The sequence below is a fragment of the Atta colombica genome, unplaced genomic scaffold (assembly GCF_001594045.1).
Source record: "Atta colombica isolate Treedump-2 unplaced genomic scaffold, Acol1.0 scaffold111, whole genome shotgun sequence".
NCBI classification, from domain to species: Eukaryota; Metazoa; Arthropoda; class Insecta; order Hymenoptera; family Formicidae; genus Atta; species Atta colombica.
Genome location: NW_017259197.1, coordinates 2001530 through 2014641, shown reverse-complemented (window position 1 = coordinate 2014641; position 13112 = coordinate 2001530). Strand labels below are relative to the sequence as shown.

Here is a 13112-nt window from a genome sequence, read left to right as displayed (position 1 = left end):
TATATATATATAGTAATTACAACCATTTCTTTTCTTTTAGTGAATAAGAAACAAATTCTGATTTTAAAATTTTGTTTCTAGAATTAAAATCGTTAAACAACCAATTTAATTATGATCAATGTTGTATTATATGTAACTGCCAGTTAACTAAAGTATGTCATTTAAATCACAATATTTAATACAAGGTAAAGAATGTAACTTTCTTTTAAATTTATATCATGACTGTGTATATGTGCGTGCGTGTATGTATAAGTCAAATAAATTACATTCCGTTACTGTTTTAATTAAAAACTTTTCCTCCGCAAGCGAAAACACTTTAAACATCGTTCGCAAAATGAATCGTGTAAAACGCAAACTATTCTTTTATTTTATCACGACGATTTGCGTTTAAATTCTATCTGCGCAAACTATTCCTTACATTGAATGTATTGTTTAGAAGAAAATTACCTTTGTTCAATATTCACTCGAAGATCATAAATTAAGCGTGCTAATTATTCGACTCTGTAGAAATTGAGGTAAAAACCTTTTGCACAACTTTTTCCAATGTATTTGCCACATTACTTTGAAGTGGGTTTTCATTTAACAAGAGACAGACTAATCAAAGTGTCATTAACTTTTCTTTTAAGATGTATCGCAAATCTCTTTGCTGCAATTGTGCTGAGAAGACGCACACTATCTTCTCCTAATCTAAATATTCTTCATTATTCCGGTGACTCTACGTTCTACTGTGTTGTCCACAATGACTCTACTGCTGTCCACTATGTGATTATCTGAGGTCCAATCACGAGGGGCTCGTAAAGACACAGAATCTATCCCGACAGGACCAACTTCAGGTGGCATGCAAGAAAACAACTATCCCAGATGCAATTAAGCGGGCACAAATGGCCTCTATCATTACGCGCAGTTGAAGTATATTACGAGAAACTTCTCTTTCTGGTTGGGAAATAAAAAATAAGCATCTATATACCACAAATCTAAAATACTTCGAAATAAATCATAAAATTTCTAAAAAGAAAACTTATATTTCGAAAATATGAGCGCAAATTGTGAGTTACTTCTTTTTATGTTGTCTACATATAATAATGAAGTCATTTGTCAACAATTTTTGCACCAATAATAATTAAAAATATAAAAAATAAATATTAAGATTATTAAGTAGATATAATATAAATTATTAACTCACCTTTCACCTTCATGAAAGCCCTCAAATTCTTCCTGTTGCTCATTGATGGATGCTTCAAGGTCCAGATAAGCACCATAATCGCCGCCCTTGTACAACTGGAGCGCCGTGTCATCGAGCTGCAACATAGGTAGCAAGATGCGTTGAAAAACATGTCTGTTTTGCGTGCACGCGGCCGGCCGCGGAGGTAATCGCGCAAAATTATTACCGCGCCGATCGTTAGCCGGTTTTCGCATAACCACCGTTCATTTAAGAGCCGCATCCGCAGTGGAATAATGTCGGCAAAACTCTTCGATGAACTGCATGACGACTTTTATTGTAAGCACGCGCGAAATTTGTATCGACAAATGGAGGATTCTATATAGGTCTTCAAATTTTTTAATGGAAAAAGGAACGGTTAAAAAAATTTATCAAAACAATGAATGTTCCTCTTATAATAAATCGTTCAATTTAATTATACGATCAAGTTCAATGGATTTGTAAAGAATAAATAATTTCTTTCATTGAAAAATCAAGGCTTTCAGAAGAGTTCTAAATTCACGTGTAGAAGTATTATGGGTCAACAATCCAGACTAATTTGCTAAATTTATCTGTGGATCAATTGGTCCACATACAGCGTTCCTGTAAGCAAGAGATAATCGCTTGGTTTAGAATCAGGTGATTCCCGCCAAATGTAAACTCCCCCCCCTCCCCTCGCTTATATATAAAATTCTTCTTCTTAAAATATCAAAATTATATAAATATAATTTAAAGAAATAAATACACATAGTATATATATTTTTTATTATATAGGTACAAAAAATAAATGGCATAATAAACTTTTTGATTTTTTTCTAAAAATAATTGTAAAGGTTTAGATATAATATTTCCTGTTTTTTCATTCTTACAAAATATAAAAAAATAGAAGTAAAGATATAAGTTTTGACTTTGTTTAGCAGTGGACCCGTTTGTTTAATTAATTCTATCCTTTCCTAATCTCGTGTCATTGGAAATTTGCCATTCCATTATCTACACGCTCTTATCAAATAAAAATCACAGTAATGAAAAATGCTGAGTTTACAGAAGCAACAAGTTGGCTTATCCCGGGTTTTGAAGATGCGATGCGTGTCGCGCATGAAAAAACGAAGAATCGCATGATCGACAAGCTGTACTAGCGGAAGTCCGCGACCTGATTTTGATCAAATCAAATTCTTTACGGATTTCGAATTTCCTAGGTTACAATCCGCTATCGACCTTGTTAAATCTACCGTCACTATGAAAACTCGTAAAAAAATTTAACAGCCGGACGAACACAGCGGCCAACATAAATCCCACGTCTTCTCCTAATAGCTGAACGAGTCGAATCGACCGACGATAAATTGTAGAAGTAAGTAACCTCGATAAAAACGACGATTTCCGGTGCGTTCTTTTTTTAGGTCGCTTCCTTCTTTTATGAGATTAAGTACGTTAGGGACACGCATGTTTACGTAAAATAAGATGAAAGTGAGCAATATAGGAAAACAATAAATGTTCTAGATACCAGGGCTAAATCTATTTTTTCTGATATTTCTGATACAATGTTAGCCAAAGATCAACTTTATTGGTATAAAGAAATTCGATTTGTAAAGAAAATGGATTTATAGTTCGTATAATACATGTAATAATTATTTCAATATTTGTAAATACACATATATTTGTAAGAAAAAAATGAAATCATTTATTGTGACTCAATCATATTTTAAATAATTTAATTAAATTATATTTCAAATTATTTATTTATTGTATCACATGATTATTTATTGTATCGAATGAATGTCACTAATTAGCAAAAATTATATTAATTTTATTTATCATAAGTTAACAAAAGATTATAATAAATTTTTTTTAATTTCAAAAATTATTATTAGTGAACACATCTTGGTTGTCAATTTCGCTCAACGGTCAAATTTAATAAAACTCTAAAGAAATTCACATTTTTAGTTTTATTTAATTTGATAGTCGAGCAATTACGCTTAACTATCAATTACGACAACCAAGATTCATTAATAATCATTCCTAAAATTTAAAGAAAAATTGATTATAATCATATTTAACTTATAATATATTATAATAGATAAATCAATATCGTTCTCGCCAATTAATTCTGTAACACACATTCGGCTGTAGTGCATAACTAAATAATTTGAAATAAGATTTAATTATTTAGAATACGGTTGAGTCACAATTACGATTTCATTTTCTTCTAAATACTGTATGTTCTAAACTATTTACATTAAAATAAAGCAAAAATACACACAAAAAATGTTGTCTATGCAAACGTATTTAAATGTTCGTTGTGATAAAATGTAAATCCCACGTTGACATGCTTTACAGTAAATAAAGAACGGAAGAGAATCTTCATATTACTGTCCATGAAATCGCGACATCACTTTGGAAAAGCGACACGACGCGAATATGTTGTTGACCTATATTTCTAAAAATCTCAGCTTTAAAATAGTAACGTGGTCGGCGAAGCATCCTGTTAAACGTGGTGAGATGTCAGCAGTCGCCGCCTTACATTGCTCTATGCCCTACTCTGAAGCATACCGCATGCTGGGGAAACCACACACACATGCGGCCAATTGCGCAATACGTCCGATATCAGTTTCGAATGTGATCTTCGCCCTTTATGCAGCAGTTTATCAAAAGGATACGGTTTACCTTGATACTGTATATGCTTTGTGTGTTAAATGCCAATCGAAATTACAGAGCTATGAGTAAATTAATCTTTCATTACTGAACATTTATCTGATTAACTGTTTCAGTAGATGTAATTACTTCCTGTTTTCAAAGCAAAAGCCGATACTGATTTTAGAATTATGATAGTAAAATTAATGTACCTATATTCGTCATATTTTATTTCCTAATACCTCAAGAAAATAAATATTTTAAAAATATGATCCATCATATAAATAAAATGAGAAATAGAGCATTTGATATTTTATAATTAACATAAAAATAAAAATTTTTCACAATTACTATAAAAATGTACGTCATGCTTATGTAAATAACAATAAATGATTCAATAAATTTTCATACGCGAATGGTAATTGAAATTTTTCAATATCGATTTAGCAATTCACTGTACGAAATAATTTTTCTGTATCGTTAAAAAACTAAAAAATAAAATAGAAAATTATATTTTAACATTCAATAGGTCAATATTTTAAAATATCTGAGGTGCAATTCAAATAATAAAATTAAATTAAAAATATAAAAAAATAGTATTTTTTAAATAACATTTTCACTCATAATTTGATTTCTTTCCTAGTGAATTGCAATAAATATGACAAATAAATATTTATATGAAAACTTTATATGAAACGCGATTTTTTTATCTTCAGTAAGCAGTAATCGAGCAGTATGTTGATATAACAGTTCAAGTAGCATGTAAACGTCATCCTTCCACTATATCAGATCGGGCTTCCCTTTTCTCCGAATGTATTTTCATGGACATTCTCGTTGCGACGTTCTCGTCCCGTAGGACTTTCCCCTATGTGCCTGTAGGATCACTTTGTTTGCCCGAAGCCCATCGAGTAAATCACAAATTCCCTGTTGTCGTTCGTCTCTCCTCTCCAAGTTTCTATCGGTAGCGAATCTCCTTAGTGAATACATAACTGAGAGAGAAACGCTGATTATATGAGCTTGTGAATCTCGCTTGTCAAAAGAGATTTAGAAGTATTTGTCTGCACTGAACTGATTACAAGCGGAAAATACCAAATATCAGAGACAAACATAATTTAATTAAAAATGCAATATTTTTTAATTGTAGATATATTCATCTCATAGTAAATCTTATTGCAAAATTATTTATAAATTTTTATTTTATAATTTTACAGAAAGTTTAATGATTTAGAAAATTATTAAAGCTACTCATTAAAACAAAGCGTAATTTAACAGATAATTCATATAACGGATTTAATTCAATACTTTTATGCAATATTTAATACCTGATTAATCTGATTGTTTAAAAAAGCAGAATTATACTGTAGGATAAGCAATTTTAAAATTAAATAATCGGCGATCTATAATTTTTTATAATCACTGTATAAAGTCGACTTTTAAGAGAGACAATATGTAAATAGGAAAGTACTGCTATTTATTGTGGGAATAATTAAAATATATTAACATAATGTATTTATCCAATATAAAGTGCAGTCATGAGAACTCAAGGCATCCTTATTAATTAATATAATTAAATCTAAAAATAGATTTTAAGAATATGTTGGAAATATCACGAGGTAAGAATAACGAAATCTGAGAAGCCGCGAGACAATTAACTGCAACGCTATTCGTGTTCTGACGGAGTCGTTCTGCTCGACTGTGCGAAACTTTCACGACTATCTTCCTTTTTTCTCTTTATATTGCACGCCTCAAGAATAAATTCATGCAAATTTATTCGCGTAAAGACAAGTTAAAGAAGCAGTTCAAAATAAGTTTAAAATAAAATATTGACATACGTCAACTCTGAACGAGCGTCTTACAAAATACTTTACAGCTGACGGATACATTTTGGCGCTTTATTTGCAAAATTTCGATAAAAAATCGGGAACACTTCAGTATTCATTTTTCTCGTAATTTCTAATTTTAAAATAAAGTTCATATAATCAGAAATATTTAGTACAAAAAGCTCTTAGCTATAACACGATATAATAAATAATTTCAATTTAATTCATTTTACATCAGTATAATTAATTTATATCTTTATTCTCATTTTGAGATTCATCAAATTTCAGATAAATTTCTAGAGTAAATGATAATGTAACCGTATATACTTTTTTCTTTTCGCTCTTTAATGTGACTCTTATTTTTTTCAAATTCATCCACATTTTATACTTCAAAATAATTTATAATCATAATTTTGAAAAAATTTTTATCTTTCTCCTCTTTGATTTTTAAGAAAATTTATACGATAAATAATCTTAGAATGTCGTGAATTGTTATTTATCGAGTGTAAGAATAGTGTGAACGAAGTCACTGACGAGCATTGTTACATCTTTTAGAAACCTGACAATCGCGATATAACCGGTCGTACTAACAGCGCTTGTCCCTATCTTTCCTTTCCTTCCGCGATTACAGATGATTATAGGCCACTGCATTTGCGATTTCTTGCGTTAAAACCTGACAAACGCGACCGCGGCGATGGCTTACCCTTTCTTCGGTCCATTCGTTCGAGCAGATACATTGATTATGGCATAACTGTATCATTTTACTAAAAACTATATGATGAAAAATACAGCAGATTGTTTTTAAAGAGTAACATAAAATAATTGATAAAAAAGCAAAATAATTTATTAAAACCAAGCAAAATCTATCAAGTTATATTTATGTAATTGGAATCATTAATTTTTGCTAAAACAAAACGTTGTGATCTAGAAAGATATCCAGAATAAATAAAGCTGCATAAATTTATACGCTTTTGATTCTTTAAGTATAAAATACTATGAAAAAAGCATCAAATAAATATTTTCGTATTATTTTCCAAAAAAATTATTTTAATATTTTCCGAAATAAACAGATAATAACATATACAACATGTACAATATACGTAACAGATAATAACGCGCCGAGTCATGTTGATTAAATTATCGAGATCGAAACTAATGGCATAAAAGATGGAGAAGGAATTGATGGTATTCTCATTAGGACCAAAGAAAAATCTGAGTGATAATGTATGCAGGGTTTGACATTAACTTAGTCGTGTCAACGCCGTGTAAAGTAGCATCATGAGTTATGCATGTAAGCGAGATAATGAAAATTACGGGAAAAATGCTGAATATGTCCTATTGCACTTTTTTATCGAGTTTTATCCCGCATTATTAAAAATATAAATCAGGAAAAGTATGTAATGAATTACTCTTAGTAAAAATTGGAAGTAAATGAAAGATTTGTTTGTACAAAATTGTACAGGATTTTAATAACTAACGAAAATCAAATCCATCTCTTCAGAATTTTAAGCATGATAGAGATAAGAAAAATCAGAAGAGTATAATTATTGATTGATAATAGTTGGAGTAGATAATTAATATCTTAAAAAGGAAGGAATCTTATTTTCGATTGAAACAAATCTTAGTACTTAATAATATTCATATGCGCAAATACATTTTCTAATTCTATAAACTGTGCGCCGATTTAGTTCATCGGACTTGAAATGCAATCATAAATTGAAACTGGAAATAAATCATAAATTATATTAAGCGTTAATTAATGTTAAGTAATGATGCTAATAAGCATTTTAAAAACACTGCAAAAAATTTATTGTGAAAGATACCTCAAGATTTAACCTAAAATTACTGATTTTTTCGGGACGAGTATCTTATTCGATTCAATCGTCAAAGCATGTGAAGATATTTGTTGCAATAAGCATGTAATTAATGAGAGAGCGTCATTCTTCAAGACGTATATAAACAATTATAAGTTGAAATTATATAATTAATAATCTAATTTCTACTTATAATTCTTTTACTTATATACCTCCAGCTTTGGTATGTTTCAAGTCTGATAAATGGAACCAGTGCACAATTTATAGAAAAATGTATACTATATAGATGAGTAAAAATATTATTATAAGCACCAAAATCCGCTTTGACCGAAAATATGATTCTTTCTCTTATTTGATTACATTATAATTCATCGTAGATACATAATCAATGTTATAATATTGTACGATAGATAGTACCGTAAATTTTGTACATAAATTTTGCACGTCAACTTTTCTTCTAATCCTGTTTGGTGCCAACTTATCTATAACTACGACTAAAACCACTCTCTCCTGCAATTAGATACATATCGCGTGTGTAACGATCGAATGGCTTAAGTGCGATTGAATGTGATTCTTCTTTACAACGAGATTCAAGCAACATATGAGAAGTCATTCGTGAGTAGTTAAATGTGCATTCCATTCGCACTCTACAAAGAATTCACAGCGGGCAGCTTCCTACGCGAAAGGTGAAGTACGCGTATATGCGTTAGTGGCAAGTCGAGCATGACAAGCCTCTTATCGACTATAGCGAAATCGCGTCTCGTAAAAGGGGCTAACCCTTTCGAAGGTGAACAAACTGCCGTCTAATTTTAACCTTCCCCAAGACGATGCAAAAAAAATAATCGTAGCCGTTGTAGAATTTATTGACAATGTGGCGAATCGTGTTCTCGGCAATGTTCAATCATTCATGAAGTAAAACAGGTTCCATTGAAACTTTTCGAGCGCCCTGTATCAAAATGAAAGTAAATTTATGTGTTCGGATGCATGATTCGATATATTTCCTATTAAAATTTCCATGCATGCACGTATGATTAAAAAAAAAATGAATAACAATTTAAAACAGAATATTAGTTTATGCGAACGTACATACATCTTTTCATGACGTTAATAGCGATGCTATCAGAGTTAAACTCCAATGTTTTGATAACCACGAAATAAGGATTTTACATTTCATTGACATGAAGATTGAAATTGATGATAAAAAACTGTGCAATATCAAATAAACATAACGTACGAGCAGTTAAGTAACCAAGTTCTATTAAAACCGTAGTAATCTCTTTCTTGCAATGAGGAAATGAAGGTGTCTCTATGCAATTCTGCACCCTCGAGGGTTTGCTCCTTAATACAGGTGACACTTGAGACGAAGACGTGGCAGAGAAAGATAAAAAAATATACGAATAATCTCGGTTGAAAGGCCCTTTCCTTTCCCGGTAGTTCTCTCCTTCTCTATTTTCAAGTGTTTCGATTTGGAGAACTCGCTGCAAGAGAAGCTCCTTTGTTCTTATTTCATAACTTCTTGCGCGATAAAGAACACGCTCTCAGAGCTACCGCACCTCGGCCCGAGCCTCTTTTCTCCGCTGTATCTCTTACTTCATCTTGTATATACTGCGACGAGACTATCCGTTCTTCTCTGGTTTCTCCCGCATGCGTTTTAGTTTACTTCTGATTATACCCGCTATTTGTAAATCATCGCGCTTATTCAAAGCCCGAAGCATTTGGTTATTCTGTATGGTTTCGTAAGCTCCAGTTTCGCATCGGTGGCTACAGTTGCATAATCCTCTGAATGATAGCGGAAAGTGCACATGCATCTCATGCTGCTAATATAACTGATAATCTTTCAATTTGCAAAAGATCTTAACAGAAACGAATGTGTAATTGACGGCAGACAGAAAATTGAATTATTTCTGAATAAATTCTATTTCATAGGTTAATTGAAGAATTTCATATAATAAATTTAATAAAAAGTGATTTTATACAGAATCAACGTCTGTCGATATAAATCAAAATCACATTTTACTAATTAGAAATGTCAGTTTTTTACAATATAATCGATTGGAACTATTAAAAGATCAATTATTTTAAAATAGTAAAAAAAATTAGCAACGAAAAAAAGCGATATAAAGCAAAAGTTATGTATTTCCAAGAAAACTGTTTTTGACGCTTTACTTTCTGAACAGATGCCGGCATGTGAGATGTTTATATAGTTGCACCAGACCGACCAACCAAAGTGCCAAGAGTCAATGTCCTTGAGATCCGGACGATTCTTTATAGACTTTTCAAGGTTTACAAAGTTCATAGATCTATGATTTCTATAAGATAAATCAATGTCTTTATGAATCATAGATTTATTAATCAATCAAATTGGATATATTACTATCTATTAATTTAAAAAATGTTAATAGAAAGAACAAAATATATATGTACGTTCCTATAATTTAAAATTTATATTCAAATTTTTATAATGTAAATTTTATTTTATAAAATAATACATTTTAAGATTTGTAATAATTAATGTAAATTTGCATTGATGTTATATACTGATGATGATCTAGTATAATAATTTCATCATTTATTTAACATAATTAAAAATAATTATTAATCTTTTCTCACTTCCTAGCAATTACACCTATACGGAAATTACTGTTTCAATTAATAAAGCAATTAATAGTTACATCGCTAAAACGTCAAAACCATACAAACCAATTGCTGATGAAATTGTTACGAAACGCTACGTTAATCACTGTGGTCTGTTAAAGTTTCGTGAGAACAGGGAACAAACAGCTTACCTAAGTTGAGATGATTGAACCATTCTGCAAATCAGAGGAACTACTTCATGTTGGAATCGTGGAGAAAGAGAAACAGAGAGAAAGAGAGAGAGAGAGAGAGAGAGAGAGAGAGAGAGAGAGAGAGAGAAAGTAAATTAACGTGTGTTGTATTTGTGCGAAATAATTTTCCTCCACTTTTATTCTAGTAGTTCAATTATAATTGTGGGTGTATGTAACAAAAGTATGCAACAAAAATTGCTATTGTCATCTTATAAAGATTTACAAATTTTTCGAAATAGTCTACAAAAAATGCATATATTTATATATAAATTAATAAAGAAAATTTATTTATTCTCTCGATTCTAAATTCAATTAAAGATAATATTCATATCCTAAATTTTGAAAAAATTTTTATAATTTTTTATAGTTATTATTATTAAAATTATAAATAGAATTTTAACATTACCATAGAATATATGTATACTTACAAAAGAAATTGTGTTCTAATAAAATAACTATAACTAGTAAATAAAAAAGTAATGTATTAGATTAATAGGAATTAAAGAATGATTTTCTAACCAACGCGGAAACATAACTAATGGAAATAAACTAGTAATTTTAAAATACCGTTTTACAAAATTTGAAATTATTTTCTGATACGTTTCACATACTTTTCAATCTTGTTTCCAACAATAGAAAAAGTAGCTAAGAACATTTCCACATATTTAATGTTATATAATAGGGCGTTATTCACAAATCGAGTCTTATATTTAAGACCGTTTTAAATTATTTTAAGATGTTATAAAATAATCAAAAGACTATATTAGCATCTTATAACATTATTTAAAACAATCTTAAACTATGAATGGATTATGAACAACGTCTTTAATCAAGTTTTTTGAGTATTGAAATTAATTAAACTTCGTGAAAATAACACTAATTCACGAAACACATCATCGCGTCACTCGTGCTTGAAATCATTTCGACATTTCCCGCAAAAGCACTTATTTCACGTTTTCAAAGACCTTATCATTCGCATTAATGAAATTAAACAAGTTTAATTCGAATTTTACCACAGAAACGTGTTATATAGCTTTTTATTGGAAATGATTATGTCGTAATTGTTAAATATTCTCGAAATATAGCAATTATTTTACAAATAAAATTGTAAAACATTATAAAAATCATCTATTAATTTCTGTAATTGTGTTATGTCCAAATTTAAAGTTCATTTTTAGCATTTCAATTAACGATTGTTTTTGTTTTAGTATGCCAGTAAAAATATATTGATTTTATTTTATATTAACAGTTTTTTTATGTGTAATAATATTCAATTTAAACATTTTCTCAAAGTAAACACTCGTGTTTCCTTGGAAAATGCAGCTATTAGTCCGCGAATTGATGGTTCCAAGCATTTCCTCCGGCACAAAATCTTTGTAAATCACTGTAGCAGAAAAATGCACCTCTTCTCGAAGATATCTCGACTTAAATTTTGCGCTAGAATTAATGACTCACAATAAACAAAATACGAAATAATAATACGACTACTTATTTATATCAACAATCTCGAAATTTTTATCTTCAACTCTAATATTTAAGTTATATAAAATTTATTAGAAAATTAGCATTTCTTGTAAATTATTAATGACAATTATAATTACAAAATATACACAAAAAATATATCGTTACAGTTTAATTTCTACTTAATTTACTTTCGTTTAAAATAAAATTTTTGCGCAATCAATTATTATTGTTTAAAGACTTGAAACATAAAATAATTTTTGCGCAATCATATTACTATGATTATTTTCAAATTAAGTAATAAATTTCTTTTTAATGATTATATGAATAGGACATAAAATTACGTCGATGTTTTCGAAGCAATTTTCACGGTTGCCTGATTAAAGCATTGAAGCAGAAGATTCTTCGAAATGACTCAATGGCCTAATAAAGAGACCTTTACATCATCCATTTTGCACTCTGAGTAACATGTCGTTTATTGCGCGTCTGCATTTGCCGCGTGAGAAAGTCGCGCTTTTTCCGTCGCGCTGGAAAGTAAGATCTCTTGCCCATTTGAATGTAAATCCGGCTCTTGGCCTTGTTCTCTTCGACGCCATAAAATCGGATCGGTTTCCTCTTGCGTTACGTGTTACACGATCCTATGTACTTTCGGATCATGATGTGCTTTTATTTAAACACGATACTGGCAAATTGGAAACAACGTTGATACGAGAATCTGAAAGGCTTCGCTAAACTCTCATATGAGGATTTAAGAATCCTATGCTAAACAGCTGTTGATCTTTGAGATTGCACTACTAAGGTTACTTTAGAGAATATTATCCTTTAAGGTAAATGAAACTTCTCTCTATCTAAACTCTTTTAAACATACACAGTAAAAAAATTTGTGTATTTGTGTTGGAAAAGGTCCACTCACGGTCTTGTAAATAGTTTGTTTAAATTTTTTAACATATTCAAATGTTAATTTAACATAATGTGATTATGTTATTTAAAGATTTTTTTGAAATTAATATTCAATGTTTTTTAGTTTTTAAATGACATAATTTATAAGTAAGTGAACAAGTAACATAAAAATAATGTGTTTTAAAATAAATTCTAAGATAAATGAATAAAATCCGTGTTAATTTATTAATATATCATAAATATTAATTTTCTGACAAAAAATATGATTTCACGGTTTGTTTAACTGTGTCGATGTTATCTTCATTGTATTTATTCTCTTACATAATATTCGATATCTTCTAATATATTCATCTGTAAATTAACTCAAAAATTTGAGTGGTTTGGGACATACGATTTATGTTAAATTCAACACATTTTTTCCAACTGTGTAATTATTAGAAACAAAAAAATATTTATTTTAATTAAT

General features: G+C 29.7%; 1 protein-coding gene across 3 annotated transcripts in view; it reads right to left on the bottom strand.

Moving 5' to 3' along the window:
- The window catches only part of LOC108693952 (FH1/FH2 domain-containing protein 3), a 139995-nt gene that overhangs the window by 90320 nt on the left and 36563 nt on the right, over positions 1-13112 (bottom strand). For all 3 annotated transcript variants that reach the window (XM_018203186.1, XM_018203188.1, XM_018203184.1), the window contains exon 3: positions 1184-1299. In XM_018203186.1, coding sequence (XP_018058675.1) covers positions 1184-1299 — 116 coding nt within the window. The remainder of the gene's footprint in view (positions 1-1183; positions 1300-13112) is intronic.